Source organism: Oncorhynchus kisutch, linkage group LG14 (genome assembly GCF_002021735.2).
Source record: "Oncorhynchus kisutch isolate 150728-3 linkage group LG14, Okis_V2, whole genome shotgun sequence".
Lineage (NCBI taxonomy): Eukaryota > Metazoa > Chordata > Actinopteri > Salmoniformes > Salmonidae > Oncorhynchus > Oncorhynchus kisutch.
This window is the reverse complement of record NC_034187.2, coordinates 67,984,421-68,006,249: the sequence shown is the minus strand read 5'-3', so window position 1 is coordinate 68,006,249 and position 21,829 is coordinate 67,984,421. Positions and strand designations below refer to the sequence as shown.

The 21,829-nt window shown below is 44.1% G+C and overlaps 1 protein-coding gene across 2 annotated transcripts in view; it reads right to left on the bottom strand.

Moving 5' to 3' along the window:
- nedd9 (neural precursor cell expressed, developmentally down-regulated 9) overlaps positions 1-21,829 on the bottom strand; it is a 54,233-nt gene that overhangs the window by 19,969 nt on the left and 12,435 nt on the right. For both annotated transcript variants that reach the window (XM_031788813.1, XM_020500169.2), the window contains exon 2: positions 5,825-6,223. In XM_031788813.1, the coding sequence (XP_031644673.1) occupies positions 5,825-6,217 (393 nt within the window). In that variant the 5' untranslated portion in view covers positions 6,218-6,223. The remainder of the gene's footprint in view (positions 1-5,824; positions 6,224-21,829) is intronic.

The window sequence follows — 21,829 nt, the reverse complement described above, 5'->3', positions numbered from 1 at the left end:
TGTATATAGCCTCCACACTGACTCGGTACCGGTGCCCCCTGTATATAGCCTCCACACTGACTCGGTACCGGTGCCCCCTGTATATAGCCTCCACACTGACTCGGTACCGGTGCCCCCTGTATATAGCCTCCACACTGACTTGGTATGGTACCCCCTGTATATAGCCTCCACACTGACTCGGTACCGGTGCCCCCTGTATATAGCCTCCACACTGACTCGGTACCGGTGCCCCCTGTATATAGCCTCCACACTGACTCGGTACCGGTGCCCCCTGTACATAGCCTCCACACTGACTCGGTACCGGTGCCCCCTGTATATAGCCTCCACACTGACTTGGTATGGTACCCCCTGTATATAGCCTCCACACTGACTCGGTACCGGTGCCCCCTGTATATAGCCTCCACACTGACTCGGTACCGGTGCCCCCCTGTATATAGCCTCCACACTGACTCGGTACCGGTGCCCCCTGTACATAGCCTCCACATTGACTTGGTATGGTACCCCCTGTACATAGCCTCCACACTGACTCGGTACCGGTGCCCCCTGTATATAGCCTCCACACTGACTCGGTACCGGTGCCCCCTGTATATAGCCTCCACACTGACTTGGTATGGTACCCCCCTGTACATAGCCTCCACACTGACTCGGTACCGGTGCCCCCTGTATATAGCCTCCACACTGACTCGGTACCGGTGCCCCCTGTATATAGCCTCCACACTGACTTGGTATGGTACCCCCTGTATATAGCCTCCACACTGACTTGGTATGGTACCCCCTGTATATAGCCTCCACACTGACTCGGTACCGGTGCCCCCTGTATATAGCCTCCACACTGACTTGGTATGGTACCCCCTGTATATAGCCTCCACACTGACTCGGTACCGGTTCCCCCTGTATATAGCCTCCACACTGACTCGGTACCGGTGCCCCCTGTATATAGCCTCCACACTGACTTGGTATGGTACCCCCCTGTATATAGCCTCCACACTGACTTGGTATGGTACCCCCTGTATATAGCCTCCACACTGACTCGGTACCGGTTCCCCCTGTATATAGCCTCCACACTGACTTGTATGGTACCCCCTGTATATAGCCTCCACACTGACTCGGTACCGGTGCCCCCTGTATATAGCCTCCACACTGACTCGGTACCGGTGCCCCCTGTATATAGCCTCCACACTGACTCGGTACCGGTGCCCCCTGTATATAGCCTCCACACTGACTTGGTATGGTACCCCCTGTATATAGCCTCCACACTGACTCGGTACCGGTGCCCCCTGTATATAGCCTCCACACTGACTTGGTATGGTACCCCCTGTATATAGCCTCCACACTGACTCGGTACCGGTGCCCCCTGTATATAGCCTCCACACTGACTTGGTATGGTACCCCCTGTATATAGCCTCCACACTGACTCGGTACCGGTGCCCCCTGTATATAGCCTCCACACTGACTTGGTATGGTACCCCCTGTATATAGCCTCCACACTGACTCGGTACCGGTGCCCCCTGTATATAGCCTCCACACTGACTTGGTATGGTACCCCCTGTATATAGCCTCCACACTGACTTGGTATGGTACCCCCTGTATATAGCCTCCACACTGACTTGGTATGGTACCCCCTGTATATAGCCTCCACACTGACTTGGTATGGTACCCCCTGTATATAGCCTCCACACTGACTCGGTACCGGTGCCCCCTGTATATAGCCTCCACACTGACTCGGTACCGGTGCCCCCTGTATATAGCCTCCACACTGACTTGGTATGGTACCCCCTGTATATAGCCTCCACACTGACTCGGTACCGGTTCCCCCTGTACATAGCCTCCACACTGACTTGTATGGTACCCCCTGTACATAGCCTCCACACTGACTTGGTACCGGTACCCCCCTGTATATAGCCTCCACACTGACTTGTATGGTACCCCCTGTATATAGCCTCCACACTGACTTGTATGGTACCCCCTGTATATAGCCTCCACACTGACTCGGTACCGGTGCCCCCTGTATATAGCCTCCACACTGACTCGGTACCGGTGCCCCCTGTATATAGCCTCCACACTGACTCGGTACCGGTGCCCCCTGTATATAGCCTCCACACTGACTTGGTATGGTACCCCCTGTATATAGCCTCCACACTGACTCGGTACCGGTGCCCCCTGTATATAGCCTCCACACTGACTTGGTATGGTACCCCCTGTATATAGCCTCCACACTGACTCGGTACCGGTGCCCCCTGTATATAGCCTCCACACTGACTTGGTATGGTACCCCCTGTATATAGCCTCCACACTGACTCGGTACCGGTGCCCCCTGTATATAGCCTCCACACTGACTTGGTATGGTACCCCCTGTATATAGCCTCCACACTGACTCGGTACCGGTGCCCCCTGTATATAGCCTCCACACTGACTTGGTATGGTACCCCCTGTATATAGCCTCCACACTGACTTGGTATGGTACCCCCTGTATATAGCCTCCACACTGACTTGGTATGGTACCCCCTGTATATAGCCTCCACACTGACTTGGTATGGTACCCCCTGTATATAGCCTCCACACTGACTCGGTACCGGTGCCCCCTGTATATAGCCTCCACACTGACTCGGTACCGGTGCCCCCTGTATATAGCCTCCACACTGACTTGGTATGGTACCCCCTGTATATAGCCTCCACACTGACTCGGTACCGGTTCCCCCTGTATATAGCCTCCACACTGACTTGTATGGTACCCCCTGTACATAGCCTCCACACTGACTTGGTACCGGTACCCCCTGTATATAGCCTCCACACTGACTCGGTACCGGTGCCCCCTGTATATAGCCTCCACACTGACTCGGTACCGGTGCCCCCTGTATATAGCCTCCACACTGACTCGGTACCGGTGCCCCCTGTATATAGCCTCCACACTGACTTGGTATGGTACCCCCTGTATATAGCCTCCACACTGACTCGGTACCGGTGCCCCCTGTATATAGCCTCCACACTGACTCGGTACCGGTGCCCCCTGTATATAGCCTCCACACTGACTTGGTATGGTACCCCCTGTACATAGCCTCCACACTGACTTGGTATGGTACCCCCTGTACATAGCCTCCACACTGACTCGGTACCGGTGCCCCCTGTATATAGCCTCCACACTGACTTGGTATGGTACCCCCTGTATATAGCCTCCACACTGACTCGGTACTGGTGCCCCCTGTATATAGCCTCCACACTGACTTGGTATGGTACCCCCTGTATATAGCCTCCACACTGACTCGGTACCGGTGCCCCCTGTATATAGCCTCCACACTGACTTGGTATGGTACCCCCTGTATATAGCCTCCACACTGACTTGGTATGGTACCCCCTGTACATAGCCTCCACACTGACTTGGTATGGTACCCCCTGTACATAGCCTCCACACTGACTTGGTATGGTACCCCCTGTACATAGCCTCCACACTGACTTGGTATGGTACCCCCTGTACATAGCCTCCACACTGACTTGGTATGGTACCCCCTGTACATAGCCTCGTTATTGTTATTCTTATTGTGTTCATTTTTATTTTAACTTCTTATTTTAGTCTACTTGGTAAATATTTTCTTAACTCTTCTTGAACTGCACTGTTGGTTTAGGGCTTGTAAGTAAGCATTTCACAGTAAAGTCTACACTTGTTGTATTCGGCGCATGTGACAAAGTTTGAGTTGATTTGATTTATTCTAAAATGGATAAAACATTTTTTTTAAATCCTCATCAATCTACACACAATACCCCATAATGACAAAGCAAAAACAGTTGTTTTCTATACCTTCGAGAAGGACAACCATCTCTGCAGCACTCTGCACACTACCAATCAGACCTTTATGGTAGAATGGCCAGATGGAAGCCACACCTCAGTAAAAGGCACATGACAGCCTGCTTGGAGTTTGCCAAAAGGCCCCTAAAGACTCTCAGACCATGATAAACAAGATTATCTGGTCTGATGAAACCAAGATTGAACTTTTTGGCCTGAATGCCAAGCGTCACTTCTGGAGGAAACCTGGCACCATCCCTACAGTGAAGCATGGTGGTGGCAGCATCATGCTGTGGGGATGTTTTTCAGCAGCAGGGACTGGGAAACTAGATGAAAATCTGCTCCAGAACGCTCAGGACCTCAGACTGTGGCGAAGGTTCACCTTCCAACAAGACATTGACACTAAGCACAATGCCAAGACAACGCAGGAGAGGCTTCTGGACAAGTCTCTGAATGTCCTTGAGTGGCCCAGCCAGAGCCCGGACTTGAACCTGATCAAAAATCCAATCCAACCTGACAGAGCTTGAGAGGATCTGCAGAGAATAATAGGAAAAACTCCCAAATACAGGTGTGCCAAGCTTGTATAGTTATACCCAAGAAGACTCGAGGCTGTAATCGCTGCCAAAGGTGCTTCAACAAAGTACTGAGTCTGAATACTTATGTAAATGTGATATATCATTTTTTAAATGTATTTATTCATTTTTAGTTACTTATTTACCATTTTTTTCTAAAATGTCTAAATACCTGTTTTTGCTTTGTCGTTATGGGGTATTGTGTGTAGATTGATGATATTTGTATTTTTTAAAATTAATTTTAGATTAGGGCTGTTACGTAACAAAATGTGGAAAAAGTCAAGGGGTCTGAATACTTTTCTGAATGCACTGTATGTATTTATGTGCTTTTATTGATATACTCTAGCGTATAGGTTATTACACTACAGAAATACACAGCTATACTGTACCGCATGGAACATAAATAGACATATAGACGACTGGTAAATCCATTTGCACTGGGCTTGGTTGTTGTCTGTGACCTGAGTATTGTGTTTGAGTGCAGAGACCTAAGTACAGGCATTTGGTGCTGCACTGTTTGCTTTTCCATGAATTGTGCCCTGTTCAGTGCCCTTCTGTGGCTTCCCTGGCCCTACACACAGCTCGCCAACACACAAAAAAGCCAAATGGGAGTCTTGCTCTCTCTATGCATAAAAACACTGACATGTTCTGTGGTGAACTAACATCAGGGCACACCCTGTCCACATTTCATTTACATTTGCAGCCCTGCAATCCCTCTGGCCTGTGACTATGTCTGTGTAATGACTTCCATAAGACAGGTCTGAGGCCAGTGGCGTTGCAGGAGAACAGAACGGCCCATGGTTTAAACTGTAAAGCTCCAAGCCCTGTAGTATTTAATGTCTCCTGTGTCTGCTGGTGTTTATGGGGTTTCCAATCCCCTTTGATAATCCCAGAACCCTGAGGTCAGGGGACCAGCTTTAGCTGAGCAGTAACTCTCTCTCTCTCTCTCTCTCTCTCTCTCTCTCTCTCTCTCTCTCTCTCTCTCTCTCTCTGAAATAAATAATAAAAACATTTTAGGGGGTAGATCATTTCTAATGCCCCATATATTTTTGGGGTAAATATATATATTTATAAATACACATACATACAAATACACATGGAGGGTTTGTATTTTGTCCTGTAGTTCATTCAAAGTCATTGGAGAATCCAGTGGGTTCTGGTAGTCCTAAATAGTTGATTCCAAGATTTGTATTTGATCATGATAGATAACTCTTCGTGTTGTTGTTTGTTTTCCCAGAAGTGGTTACATTCAATGGATTCTTCAATTACATTGAGCTGATTTCTGATGTGCTGATTCTTCTTTTTCCATAGTGTATTTCTGTATTGTTTTAGTCATTCACCATAGTGACGGTGTAGGCTCAGATTTTTCTGGGTCTCTATTCTCTCTCTATTCTCTCTATTCTCTCTATTCTCTCTATTCTCTCTCTCTCTCTCTCTGTGTCCCCCCAACCCTCTGTCTCTCCAGGTCTCTTACCTTGCTGGGGGTGTTGTCTGCAGCCAGGACGCTCCTCTGTGGAGGGACCTGGTAGACATCCTGCCCTGGAGGCACCTGGTAGATGCCCTGTTGACCCGGGCTCTGGGAGGGTGGCACCTGGTATAGCCCCTGGGACGAAGACACGCCCACCTTCTGCTGGTAGGCTGAGCCCGTAGGTGGCGATTGGGCGGCCGGGGACTGGGTGTCGAACATGGGACCAATCAGCAGCTTGAGGCGGTTGCCGGGGGCGATGCCCTGGCGACCATGCAGCGAGCAGAGCCACCATCCCTCAAGGCCGCCCGTGTTCTGCTCAATGATCGTTAGGATGTCTCCCTTCCGGAAGGCCAACTCCTCCGGGGACTCCGGGACGTTGTCGTACAATGCCTTGGCCATCAGGTTCTACAGAGAGAAGAGAGGAAGTCAGTCTACATTTAGCAACATACAGTTTATAGTCTTTTAACCTGTCACTGCTTAAAGGAAAAAACTGTAGGTTGGACTATTTGCTAGTCTACAGTGAGCATAGAGCAACATACAGCTGAGTTTATAGCCTGGTTTTAGCAACATGTCTACAGGCTTGAGCACATGTAGTGAACATTACCGTAAACCTATCTAATACATGTAAAATGATGGTCTTCTAGTCCAGGGGTTCACTTGGGGACCCCCTTCCAGCATTGGGGAACATCCCCCCTGCACACACACATCTATTATTCAATTTTTTATTCAACCAGGCAAGTCAGTTAAGAACATATTCTTATTTACAATTATTTACAATACATTTTGCCATGTCTAATGTGTATTCATATGATATTTGAGTGACTAATTACAACAATATCTATGGGCTAAAAAACCAAAATAAAAAAACATTTGCTGACATGGGCTAGTTGATCTGCACATTTATGTCAAGTTATAAACACAGTAGCTCTCCAAGGTATACAATGACTAACATGACAAGGGGAACTGATGATGCACTATCCAATTTCGACATTGCACCTTGTGCATTCTACTATTACAACTTTAAAAAGTACGTATTTATGGAGGGGGGGGGGGCACCAACCCCTCGCGCCACCCTGAGGGAGCACTCCCCACAGTGTGGGACCACTGTTCTAGTCCATGGGGTTGTTATGTACAGTAAGTCTTAGGGTGAACTGTCACAACTGTTCAATGTGCAACTTGCAATTACCATGCAAAATTGTATTAGGTCCCATGCCAGATGTCTTTTTGACTGATTTGATCTTGATAGGATTTTCTCATTCCTTGCTGTGTGCTCCAGGGCACGGTTACCCAACTGGTTGGTTGGTGTGCAGTGGTTAAGGATAATGGTTCCCAACCACAGCACTTGAGATACGAAACCCCCACTATTGTGTCTATAGGGGACAAGCACTTAGCCCAAATTGCCTTGGTAAACACATCCATCTGAGCAAACGGACATACAGTATAGAGCAAAATAAATACATCATATAGATATCCTCTGTGCTAGTAAAGCCACTCCAGTGGTATTACTATCTCAACATACAACCACAAATATTATTCTCATCATCACATCCCAACCAGAGATAAACTGCCACAGAGGGACTGTCGGGATTGAGGTCACCGTGTAACACAAGTCCACCAGACTTACTGTTCATTTTAGATGTGCTTTTCTTAATTCAGTCAGTCTGCTTTACACACTGTGCTCCTGCTTTTCACTCGCTATGACACCAGAGAAGACTTAGCTGGGTTGGGCTGGGCATAAAATCTGACACCAAATCTGATACAGTACAAGACCATTCATTGCAGTAACAAACAGCTCGTTCTACAGAGAAATGAATATAATACAAAAACATATAAGCAGTTTTTAGGGAATACTTGTATGCTGTTCCTGCATATAGCCTCTCATTTAAGAAATCAGGCTAAGTCCCCTCTCTCACACACACACTTTCTGTCTCTCGCCCTCTCAAGCACACGTTATCGGACCATTTGCTATGTCACTCAGGAAGCCTCCTCTCAGCCTGACCGTTCCCTGAATGTTCCCCGACCGTTCCATGGCCTTTTCCTTTTCCCCACCCACTCTGATTCACAGGGTTCCCATGTGAACCTCTACTAGACCGGTGGAATCCTTATCTCTCACTGGGCATCTGGCTTCACTAACCGTTGTGTCAGTGCCACCAACACTCACTGCACAATTACAGACCACAATTACCCCCCGTCACTCGGCAGCTTGCCTGCACGCCTGAAGCTCCGCTTCTACTTGACACCGTAATGTCACGGCATGCTGCTGACCAATGGGAGAGGATCTGCTGGGATCTGTTCTTGTTCATTGGTAATCTGATGATGAACGTATTACTGTTTTATAAGAGGAAGGGAGATAAATGCAGATTATTTTGAGTATGAACTGCCTTGTTAACCCCTAATACGAATACAGACATCTACATAAATCCAATTTCATCTTGCTAAAACAACAGTTCTATAAGGAAACTCTTGGCTATAGTGGTGTTCACGGTGCTTTTTAATATTTACTGAGTGAGGAGGACTGGAGAGGTATCATTTGTTTGAGGTCACTGCCATAACAGACATGATAACAACATCATCCTTTACAGACTGTTGATCTTCCACTAATTACACAGATTAATGTGATCATCTGCCAACACAAATGACCAGACAGTTCATTTTAGCACTTTGCTCAGCTAAACTCTGAGAGTGTGAAGATAAGAGCAGTGAGATGCTGATGAAAAACGCTCCACTAATCCCAACACTTCCAAACCACCCATAGTCTGCTAGTGTTCATCTCTGACTGCCAGCATTCAGTTTCCTCTACTGTAGGGGTGTCAAACATATGGCCCCGTGAGTGGGTCCAATCCGGCCTGCGGGTGGTTTGAATAAATAATAATAATAAAAATATCTACTAAGGAATGTAAAATGAATAAAACCAAATCCAACCTGTGTAGAATGATAATGGACCTACATTCATACAGTTTCTTGACTGTTTCCAGCTCGCTAATAATCACCCAAATGAAAGCTAGACAGTCAGGGAGCATCAGAAATTCCAAAAATGATGGATAGAGGACTTTTTGATTGTGTTTTTGATGGTGAGAAAATACAACACATTTTCAGTGCAGCCCTTTGGTGCAAAGTTTGACACCCGTGCCCAAGTGTCTACACCTCAGGCTCACACACATTGCAAACACAATCACACATTTGTTTTTTTTCGCAGGTCTGAAGCACCACCGGGACTTACCCTGACATGACATGCTTTTAACTTATTTTCAATTGTTGTTGGCCTAGTATTTCATCTGAACAAGTGATCCCTTATATGAGTGATTCCATAAACCTCCATTTGTTCAAAACACTTTATTTAGATGCAGTCTCTCCCTGCTGTTTGATATCGATCATCTCTCTCTCTCCCATAGATGAACGAGACCAGGTACAGAAAAATACCTTCACAAAATGGGTCAGCAAGCTCTTGATGAAGGTAAGAGCTCTTGATGAAGGTAAGAGGTCTTGATGAAGGTAAGAGGTCTTGATGAAGGTAAGAGCTCTTGATGCAGGTAAGAGGTCTTGATGAAGGTAAGAGGTCTTGATGAAGGTAAGAGCTCTTGATGCAGGTAAGAGGTCTTGATGAAGGTAAGAGGTCTTGATGAAGGTAAGAGCTCTTGATGCAGGTAAGAGGTCTTGATGAAGGTAAGAGCTCTTGATGACGGTAAGAGGTCTTGATGAAGGTAAGAGCTCTTGATCAAGGTAAGAGCTCTTGATGAAGGTAAGAGGTCTTGATGAAGGTAAGAGGTCTTGATGAAGGTAAGAGCTCTTGATGAAGGTAAGAGCTCTTGATGAAGGTAAGAGCTCTTGATGCAGGTAAGAGGTCTTGATGAAGGTAAGCCTTCTTGATGAAGGTAAGAGGTCTTGATGAAGGTAAGAGCTCTTGATGAAGGTAAGAGGTCTTGATGAAGGTAAGAGCTCTTGATGCAGGTAAGAGGTCTTGATGAAGGTAAGAGGTCTTGATGAAGGTAAGAGCTCTTGATGCAGGTAAGAGGTCTTGATGAAGGTAAGAGGTCTTGATGAAGGTAAGAGGTCTTGATGAAGGTAAGAGCTCTTGATGCAGGTAAGAGGTCTTGATGAAGGTAAGAGCTCTTGATGACGGTAAGAGGTCTTGATGAAGGTAAGAGCTCTTGATGAAGGTAAGAGGTCTTGATGAAGGTAAGAGGTCTTGATGAAGGTAAGAGCTCTTGATGAAGGTAAGAGCTCTTGATGAAGGTAAGAGCTCTTGATGCAGGTAAGAGGTCTTGATGAAGGTAAGCCTTCTTGATGAAGGTAAGAGGTCTTGATGAAGGTAAGAGCTCTTGATGAAGGTAAGAGGTCTTGATGAAGGTAAGAGCTCTTGATGAAGGTAAGAGGTCTTGATGAAGGTAAGAGGTCTTGATGAAGGTCTTGGTGAAGGTAAGATCAGGACACACAAGACGGCCAGTACATTAATAGAGTAGCACAAATACAACATATACAGTCTGCCATCAGCAGTCATCACTGCTTACTGACAGTGAATAAGCTCAAAAGTAAGACTTCTTAGGAGGTCTGGTGAGTGAGCGTGTGGAAAAATGCCTAACAAACACACATCATCTGGAACACAGAGAACAGGGTGAAACATACACCCACTCACACAAATTCACACTACTACTACTGATCTGTAATTGGAGAAGGTGTGACCAACCAATCAGCGCATGTGTACATATATCCCCGGCATAAACATTGGTTAGTCATAACGAGGTGACTCAGCTGGCTGCTTATCCTCCAGTAAACACGTGTTTGCCATTTGTCAGAGGGTTGGGAGGCCCCGGCTCCCGGCTCCTAGGCTGCAATGTAGCCTTACTCTACTCTACATGATGAGAACCAACAGGCTTACTGGAACTTGGTAGTTATCTTTAAACTAGCTGTTAAGTAGCTTGGTGAGAGAGGCATTCCACCGCCTCTCATGACACCAATCATGACTAGGGGCTTTCTGGTCTTTCCCTTACCTAATGTCCCTAATGGCATGGTAACACAGGGTGACCAAGGTTTACTAGAGTTGGAGAGAGATAATGAATCACCTAGGTTTCCCACCAGGTATCTACAACAAACATTCTTCAGTGTGTTGACTGTGTCCGTCGCATGGCAGGTGGCTTCATCACAAACTGATAACGAGTTACTATCCAGCACCAGTACTTAGATACGACTTATAAGATAAGAAGTAAACACACACAGAAACAGTTGGTGTCTAGAGACACGTACGCTAATGACTGAAGTGAAAGAAAACCCTGACACGACCTAGTTGGAGATGTGCCTCATGTTTCTCTGTCCTTGGCTAGCTACATCTGGCTAGTGATATATAGCCTTGGCCTCATGCTGTTGTCAGGAGAAAGTGTGGAATAGTGCTACGTTGAGCTATCCAGACCCACACCTGGAGGCTGAAACACACACACACACACACACACACACACACACACACACACACACACACACACACACACACACACACACACACACACACACACACACACACACACACACACACACACACACACACACACACACACACACACACACACACACTCACACACACACACACACACACATCTAGCTGTCTAGCCCCTTTCATTCCCCTTAACTTAGACCTAACACTTTTCCATTCATTCTGGAGTGCTCTATGACTCACACACTTCTATATCAACAGGGGTATTTTTCACTGGTGTGTCTCGCCGAAGCACAAATAACAGTTCTCTCATTTGAGTGTGGGAACACGTATACTGAGTTGCTGACCAACCGAAAATAAAAAGCCCTTACGTAACGTTACCACTGAATGGGGCCCCAGCTTTCCTCCCAGTCAATAAGTGTTCAGGAAGGGCTCACTGGGTGGTTCTGGCTCAGCCTCCAGAGTACACATCAACCTAATGAAGGTGGCTTTGGGTATATGAGCTCACAAATACGACAGTCCAAATTCCCCCTCTGCCGCAGCCAACTTCACCACCACGACCACACTGCAGCACAGATCTGTGTCCCAGGGCAATGGGAAGGAGGGAGCAGCAGCCCTATGCTGCATTCATAACCAAGTGGGAAGGTGGAAATGACCCGTTGTGAAGTTGTAAATACCAGTTGGAGACATTCACGTGCTTTCGAACTAGCTGAGAAGCGCCGGAATGGCTAATGGCCAGCATGCTGTGTCAACCATAAACTAAAAGTGCAGCTATCATACTTGTTAACAAATAAGAGTGTTAAAAAAACATGTTAATAGATAGCTTTATATAAATAATGTTTTGTTGTTGCGTTTAATTGCCGAAAATGCTCTAATCAAGGTAATTTCCTTAGTAGGTCATTTCAGAGGTCAGCATGTGGGAGAAGTCGGAGCTCAGGGATGATAGATGAGTTTCCCAATAAGGAATTAACATTTGGAGGGGCATTCAAGGGGATTTTTCCCAATCATATGTGGTATATACCACCTTCCAACTTAGTTATGAACGCAGGGTTAGCTGCATTTAAAGAGACAATGATTTAAACCTCTCCCAAGTCCCAACAACAAGTGCCCTCCCCCCAACTGTGAGAAGATCCCGATGTTCCCATGAAGTCCAGATGTGGTACCCCAACATCTGAAAATTAGGGCCAGCCCACTGTAACACGTGCGCCCGGGGGTGATGGTGGCACATACTGCATAAGAACGGGTGAACCAGCACATCTCATTTGGCCTCATTACCATAGGTAAATATAGAAAATAATTATAGTAATGACGGTAATGAGGACCTGATGACTATGAACGGCCTGTTCCTCTGAGTGTACACTGCTGCTGAGGCTGAGGGTGAGAGCCAGTTCAAGGTTGTGTCCCAAATGGCACCCTATTCCCTATATAGTGCACTACTTTTGACCAGGGCACATAGGGTTCTGATCAAAAGTAGTGCACTATACAGGAAACAGGGTGCCATTTGGGACGCAAAGCGAATAAATGGGCCTTGTGAAGGGTTCTAGGTAAAACAGACTAGTGGGACTGGAAGGAAGTTCAGAGATCATGGCAATTTCTTCATTTGGACAGATCCTAGAGCACACTGCTGACCCTCTGATTACTAAGGCTGTTTAAACGCGAGCCAATGTGCTTGTAATAACATAATTACACAGGGAGACTGGGTAAAACCTCACGTCCTGAGATTCTCCGATTCTCTTAATGCCAGTAAGGGCTATACCACCTCACAACTTAGACTTTAACATTTCTGTATGTAGGCATTACCAACCATCTATCATGGCATGCCACGTTTCTTTTCCTTGCATTAGTGTATGATGCCACATGTATACAGACAGTACAGTAGTGAATCAATACTACTGTCTAGTTACAGACTACAGTAGTGAATCAATACTACTGTCTAGTTACAGACTACAGTAGTGAATCAATACTACTGTCTAGTTACAGACTACAGTAGTGAATCAATACTACTGTCTAGTTACAGACTACAGTAGTGAATCAATACTACTGTCTAGTTACAGACTACAGTAGTGAATCAATACTACTGTCTAGTTACAGACTACAGTAGTGATTCAATACTACAGTCCAGTTAAAGACTACAGTAGTGATTCAATACTACAGTCCAGTTAAAGACTACAGTAGTGATTCAATACTACAGTCCAGTTAAAGACTACAGTAGTGATTCAATACTACAGTCCAGTTAAAGAATACAGTAGTGATTCAATACTACAGTCCAGTTACAGACTACAGTAGTGATTCAATACTACAGTCCAGTTAAAGACTACAGTAGTGATTCAATACTACAGTCCAGTTACAGACTACAGTAATGAATCAATACTACTGTCTAGTTACAGACTACAGTAGTGAATCAATACTACTGTCTAGTTACAGACTACAGTAGTGAATCAATACTACTGTCTAGTTACAGACTGCAGTAGTGAATCAATACTACAGTCCAGTTACAGACTACAGTAGTGAATCAACACTACAGTCCAGTTTTTTATTTTACCTTTATTTAACTAGGCAAGTCAGTTAAGAACAAACTCTTATTTTCAATGACGGCCTAGGAACAGTGGGCTCTAACCACTAGGCTACCCTGCCGCCCCGACGATCAACACTACAGTGACAGACTATAGTACAGTAGTGAATCAAAACTACAGTCCAGTTACAGAATATAGTAGTGAATCAATACTACAGTCCAGTTAAAGACTACAGTACAGTAGTGAATCAATACCACAGTCCAGTTAAAGACTACAGTACAGTAGTGAATCAATACCACAGTCCAGTTAAAGACTACAGTAGTAAATCAATACTACTGTCCCGTTACAGACTACATTAGTGAATCAATACTACTGTCCCGTTACAGACTACATTAGTAAATCAACACTACAGTCCAGTTACAGACTACAGTAGTGAATCAATACTACAGTCCAGTTACAGACTATAGTAGTGAATCAACACTACAGTCCAGTTACAGACTATAGTACATTAGTGAATCAATATTACAGTCCAGTTACAGACTACAGTAGTCAATCAATACTACTGTCCATTTACAGACAGTGAATCAATACAGTAGTGCAGTAGTGAATCAATACTACAGTCCAGTTAAAGACTACAGTACAGTAGTGAATCAATACCACAGTCCAGTTAAAGACTACAGTAGTAAATCAATACTACTGTCCCGTTACAGACTACATTAGTAAATCAACACTACAGTCCAGTTACAGACTACAGTAGTGAATCAGTACTACAGTCCAGTTACAGACTATAGTACATTAGTGAATCAATACTACAGTCCAGTTAAAGACTACAGTAGTGAATCAATACTACAGTCCAGTTGCAGACTATAGTACATTAGTGAATCAATACTACAGTCCAGTTAAAGACTACAGTAGTGAATCAATACTACAGTCCAGTTGCAGACTATAGTACATTAGTGAATCAATACTTCAGTCCAGTTAAAGACTACAGTACTGAATCAATACTACAGTCCAGTTACAGACTACAGTAGTGAATCAACACTACAGTCCATTTACAGACTATAGTACAGTAGTGCATCAATACTACAGTCCAGTTACAGACTACAGTAGTGAATAAATACTACAGTCCAGTTACAGACTATGGTAGTGAATCAATACTACAGTCCAGTTACAGACTACAGTAGTGAATAAATACTACAGTCCAGTTACAGACTATGGTAGTGAATAAATACTACAGTCCAGTTACAGACTACAGTACAGTAGTGAATAAATACTACAGTCCAGTTACAGACTATGGTAGTGAATCAATGCTACAGTCCAGTTACATACTATAGTACAGTCATAAAGCAATACTACTGCCAGTTACAGACTACAGTAGTGAATCAATACTACAGTCCAGTTACAGACTACAGTAGTGAATCAATACTACAGTCCAGTTACAGACTACAGTAGTGAATCAATACTACAGTCCAGTTACAGACTACAGTAGTGAATCAATACTACAGTCCAGTTACAGACTACAGTAGTGAATCAATACTACTGTATAGTTACAGACTACACTAGTGATTCAATACTACAGTCCAGTTACAGACTATAGTACAGTAGTGAATCAATACTACTGTCCAGTTACAGACTACAGTAGTGAATCAATACTACAGTCCAGTTACAGACTATAGTACAGTAGTGAATCAACACTACAGTCCAGTTACAGACTATAGTACAGTAGTGAATCAATACTACTGTCCAGTTACAGACTACAGTAGTGAATCAATACTACAGTCCAGTTACAGACTATAGTACAGTAGTGAATAAACACTACAGTCCAGTTACAGACTATAGTACAGTAGTGAATCAATACTACTGTCTAGTTACAGACTACAGTAGTGAATCAATACTACAGTCCAGTTATAGACTATAGTACAGTAGTGAATCAATACTACTGTCCAGTTACAGACTACAGTAGTGAATCAATACTACAGTCCAGTTACAGACTATAGTAGTGAATCAATACTACTGTCCAGTTACAGACTACAGTAGTGAATCAATACTACAGTCCAGTTACAGACTATAGTAGTGAATCAACACTACAGTCCAGTTACAGACTATAGTACATTAGTGAATCAATACTACAGTCCAGTTACAGACTATAGTAGTGAATCAACACTACAGTCCATTTACAGACTATAGTACAGTAGTGAATCAATACTACAGTCCAGTTACAGACTACAGTAGTGAATAAATACTACAGTCCAGTTACAAACTATAGTACAGTAGTGAATCAACACTACAGTCCAGTTAAAGACTACAGTAGTGAATCAATACTACAGTCCAGTTACAGACTATGGTAGTGAATCAATACTACAGTCCAGTTACAGACTATGGTAGTGAATCAATACTACTGTCCAGTTACAGACTACAGTAGTGAATCAACACTACAGTCCAGTTACAGACTATAGTAGTGAATCAACACTACAGTCCAGTTACAGACTACAGTACAGTTGTGAATCAACACTACAGTCCAGTTACAGACTACAGTAGTGAATCAATACTACAGTCCAGTTACAGACTATAGTACAGTAGTGAATCAATACTACTGTCCAGTTACAGACTACAGTAGTGAATCAATACTACAGTCCAGTTACAGACTACAGTACAGTAGTGAATCAATACTACTGTCCAGTTACAGACTACAGTAGTGAATCAATACTAAAGTCCAGTTACAGACTACAGTACAGATGCCCTTCCTCTATCTGACCTAAATAACTTGTATGTACTGTATATGTCAACTGATATATATGTATGTAAGCATGAAATTGATAGATGTGACTGTAGGCCTATGGTATAGGTATCTCTGTCTTCTCGGTGTCTTGTCAGTACAGAACCTTTTCTATTTATATATTTATTTTAAATGTATGTAGCTCTGTCCTTGAACTGTTATTGTCTGCTATTGTTCTGTTTTATGTCATGTTTTATGTTTTGTGTGGACCCCAGGAAGAGTAGCTGCTGCTTTCACAACAGCTAATGGGGGTTCTAATAAAAATACAATAACAAAATGACGCACAGTTCAGACTGTAGTGTTGAATCTATGGGAGTCAAACTAAATAGAAATTAAGAGCGGGCTGGCACAGTGAAAAACTTTGCTTGGTGTATTGATTTGTTCATACAGTTAAGAACTTTGCTTGGTGTACTGATTGGTTCATACAGTTAAGAACTTTGCTTGGTGTACTGATTGGTTCATACAGTTAAGAACTTTGCTTGGTGTACTGATTGGTTCATACAGTTAAGAACTTTGCTTGGCATATTGATTGGTTCATACTGTTAAGAACGTTGTTTGGCGTGCTGATTGGTTTCATACAACCGCTCTCAACACTGCAGCAGACTTCCTCATTGTTGTTGGGTCGAATTCAGGCATAATAGTCCTTCCGTTTTGGGAGTGGTAGAAAAGCAACCTTTATTTGCATGCAACTAACATATATTAATATGCATTGCCATTTCTCCCAACAGTGGAAGAACTGCTCTGGCGCGCTCCATGAAAAGGCGTGCATTATCTGCAAAGCACCGAAAGAGCGGCAGAGGCTGTCGAATTATCGTCAAAAGTCCAACGAGGCATACTTAATGGTTTCAGATGGTACTTTATCCCCAAAGACAAAGTTAAGTATTTTTTTGTTCGGTGTGGCGATAGAGCGGTGTTGGAACTAACAGTATTGAGATAACCCATAAATGACACACTCCACACTCCAGGCTGAAGCTAGCAGAGTCGATTGAGTTGCATCTTGTTAGAAAGCTGAAGCAAAACCGATTAACCACAGCTAAACATACCGTGTTCTGTGCAGTCAAGATATGAGGGAATCCAACCCGAGTATAGATGTCACCCACCAACTTCCTCCTCTCATCTGTGATTCACACTATTCCGCCACACAACGGGTCTTGACACCTAGCGATACTATCACTGAAATCACCACCCCCACATATAACAGCATGGCAACTGTACCTTCAACAGGATATGATATTCCATGTTGTGTCTAACTGCAATGCATGCTGGGACAAACCACATGCCATACATATCACCTTGATATTTTGGCATGATGTCTTCTAGCACCAAATGGAAGTCTCAGTTAATACAGCCTGTGGGTCAAGTTTCAGAAGAAATGTCACATGCTGGGAATACACCTTACAGTGAAATGCTTACTTTACAAGCCCTTAACCAACAATGCTTTAAGAAGTTAAGAAAAAAATAAAAATAAGCGTTAAGTAAAAAATTGAAAATATAAGTAAGAAGTAATTAAACAGTAGCAGTAAAATAACAAGTGAGGCTACATACAGGGGGTACCGGTCAATGTGGGGGGGCACCGGTTAGTCAAGGTAATTGAGTTAATATGTACATGTAGGTAGGGTTAAAGTGACTATGCATAGATTATAAACAGAGAGTAGCAGCAGAGTAAAAGAGGGGTCTGGGTAGCCATTTGATTAGCTGTTCAGGAGTCTTATGGCTTGGGGGTAGAAGCTGTTTAGAAGCCGTTTGGACCTAGACTTGGCACTCTGGTACCGCTTGCCATGTGGTAGCAGAGAGAACAGTCTATGAATAGGGTGGCCGAAGTCTTTGACAATTTTTAGGCCCTTCCTCTGACACCACCTGCCTTGAGGTCGGAGGCCGAACAGTTGCCATACCAGGCTGTGATGCAAACAGTCAGGATGATCTTGATGGTGCAGCCATGGCAAATCTTGTCAGTCTCCTGAGGGGGAATAGGCTTTGTCTTAAGTGTGTTTGGACCATGACAGTTTGTTGGTGATGTGGACACCAAGGAACTTGAAGCTCTCAACCTGTTCCACTACAACCCCGTCGATGAGAATGGGGGTGTGCTCGGCCCTCCTTTTCCTATAGTCCACAATCATCTCATTTGTCTTGATCATGTTGAGGGAGAGGTTGTTGTCCTGGAACCACACGGCCTCCCTGTAGGCTGTCTTGTCGTTGTCGGTGATCAGCAAACTTGATGATGGTGTTGGAATCGTACCTGGCCATGCATTCATGAGTGAACAGGGAGTACAGGAGGGGACTGAGCACACACCCCTGAGGGCCCCCGTGTTGAGAATCAGCGTGGCGGATGTGTTGTTCCCTACCCTTACCACCTGGGGGCAGCCCGTCAGGAAGTCAAGATCCAGTTGCAGAGGGAGGTGTTTAGTCCCAGGGTCTTTAGCTTAGTGATGAGCGTTGAGGGCACTATGGTGTTGAACGCTGAGCTGTAGTCAATGAATAGCATTCTCACATAGGTGTTCCTTTTGTCCAGGTGGGAAAGGCCAGTGTGGAGTGCAATAGAGATTGCATCATCTGTGGACCTATTGGGGAGGTATGCAAATTGGAGTGGGTCTAGGGTTTCTGGGATAATGGTGTTGATATGAGCCATGACCAGCCTTTCAAAGCACTTCATGGCTACAGATGTCAGTGCCACAGGTCGGTAGTCATTTAGGCTGGTTATCTTAGTGTTCTTGGGCACAGGGACTATGGTGGTCTGCTTGAAACATGTTGGTATTACAGACTCAGTCAGGGACAAGTTGAAAATTTCAGTGAAGACACTTGCCAGTTGGTCAGCACATGCTTGTAGTACACGTTCTGGTAATCCTTCTGGCCCTGTGTTCTTGTGAATATTGACCTGTTTAATGGTCTTACATCGGCTATGGAGAGCTTGATCGTCCGGAACAGCTGGTACTCTCCTGTATTTTTCAGTGTTACTTGCCTTAAAGCGAGCATAGTTGTAATTTAGCTCGCCTGGTAGATTTGTGTCATTGGGCAGCTTGTGGCTGTGTTTCCCTTTCTAGTCTGTAATAGCTTGCAAGCCCTGCCACATCGACAAGTGTTGGAGTCGGTGTAGTACGATTCAATCCTCGTCCTGCATTGACACTTTGCCTGTTTGATGGTTTGTGGGATTTCTTATAAGCTTCAACATTCAAGGAGAGTCCTCCCCCTTGAAAGCGGCAACTCTACCCTTAGCTCAGTGCGGATGTTGCCTGTAATCCGTGGCTTCTGGTTGGGGTATATATGTACGGTCACTGTGGGGATAACATCATCAATGCACTTATTGATGAAGCCAATGACTGATGTGGTGTACTCCTCAATGATATCGGAAGAATCCCAGAACATATTCCAGTCTGTGCTAGCAAAACAGTCCTGTAGCTTAGCATCTGCTTCATCTGACCACTTTCTTATTGACCGAGTCACTGGTTCTTCCTGCTTTAGTTTTTGCATGTAAGTAGGAATCAGGAGGATAGAATTATGGTCAGATTTGCCAAATGGAGGGCGAGGGAGAGCTTTGTACATGTCTCTGTGTGTGGAGTAAAGGTGGTCTAGAGTTTTTTTCCCCCTCTGATTGCACATTTAACATGCTGATAAAAATGAGGTAAAACTGATTTGAGTTTCCCTGCATTAAAGTCCCTGCCCACTAGGAGTGCCACCTCTGGATGAGCGTTTTCCTGTTTGCTTGTGGCCGTATACAGCTCATTGAGTGTGGTCAGAGGTCGACCGATTATGATTTTTCAACGCCGATACCGATTATTGGAGGACCAAATAAAGCCGATACCGATCAATCGGACAATTTTTTTATATTTATTTGTAATAATGACAATTACAACAATACTGACTGAACACTTATTTTAACTTAATATAATACATCAATAAAATCGATTTAGCCTCAAATAAATAATGAAACATATTCAATTTGGTTTAAATAATGCAGGAAAAAGGAAACCGCACACTGCTCTTGATAGTATCACCAATCTTTAATAAGCTTCCGTATCGGCCACACGGGCTTTGTCAGAGCTTTTGGGATTTTTTGAAAGTTGCACCATTATGTGGACCTAGCCCCTCCCACATCCGTTCTACACATCGAAGGGGGTTGGAGACAAAGGAAAAATAAATAAGTGCTAGGCCGTGTGGCCGATACGTAAGCTTATTAAAGATCGGTGATACTATCAAGAGCAGTGTGTGGTTTCCTTTTTCCTTCACCTTATTCAATTGTTGCCATGCACCTGCTAATTAGATTGCTCAGATGTGCGAGTGCCTTTTGAATTTTGGTCTAAATAATGCAAAAACAAAGTGTTGGAGAAGAAAGTAAAAGTCCAATATGTGCCATGTAAAAAAGCTACGTTTAAGTTCCTTGCTCAGAACATAAGAACATATGAAAGCTGGTGATTCCTTTTAACATGAGTCTTCAATATTCCCAGTTAAGAAGTTTTAGGTTGTAGTTATTATAGGAATTATAGGACTATTTCTCTCTATACCATTTGTATTTCATTAACCTTTGACTATTGGATGTTCTTATAGGCACTTTAGTATTGCCAGTGTAACAGTAGAGCTTCCGTCCCTCTCCTCACTCCTACCTGGGCTTGAACCAGGAACACATCATCAACAGCCACCCTTGAAGCAGCGGTACCCATGCAGAGCAAGGGGAATAACTACTCCAAGTCTCAGAGCGAGTGACGTTTGAAACGCTATTAGCGCGCACCCCGCTAACTAGCTAGCCATTTCACATCGGTTACACCAGCCTAATCTCAGGAGTTGATAGGCTTGAAGTCATAAACAGCGCAATACTTGAAGCACAACGAAGAGCTGCTGGTAAAATGCACGAAAGTGCTGTTTGAACGAATGCTTACGAGCCTGCTGCTGCCTACCAGCGCTCAGTCAGACTGCTCTATAAAATAATAGACTTAGTTCTAACATAATAACATACAGAAATACGAGCCTTAAGTCATTAATATGGTCGAATCCGGAAACTATCATCTCGAAAACAAGACGTTTATTCTTTCAGTGAAATACGGAACCATTCTGTATTTTATCAAACGGGTGGCATCCCTAAGTCTAAATATTCCTGTTACATTGCACAACCTTCAATGTTATGTCATAATTACGTAACATTCTGGCAAATTAGGCGGCCCAAACTGTTGCACATACACATTGCAATGAACGCAAGAGATGTGACACAATTTCACCTGGTTAATATTGCCTGCTAACCTGGATTTCTTTTAGCTAAATATGCAGGTTTAAAAATATATACTTCTGTGTATTGATTTTAAGAAAGGCATTGA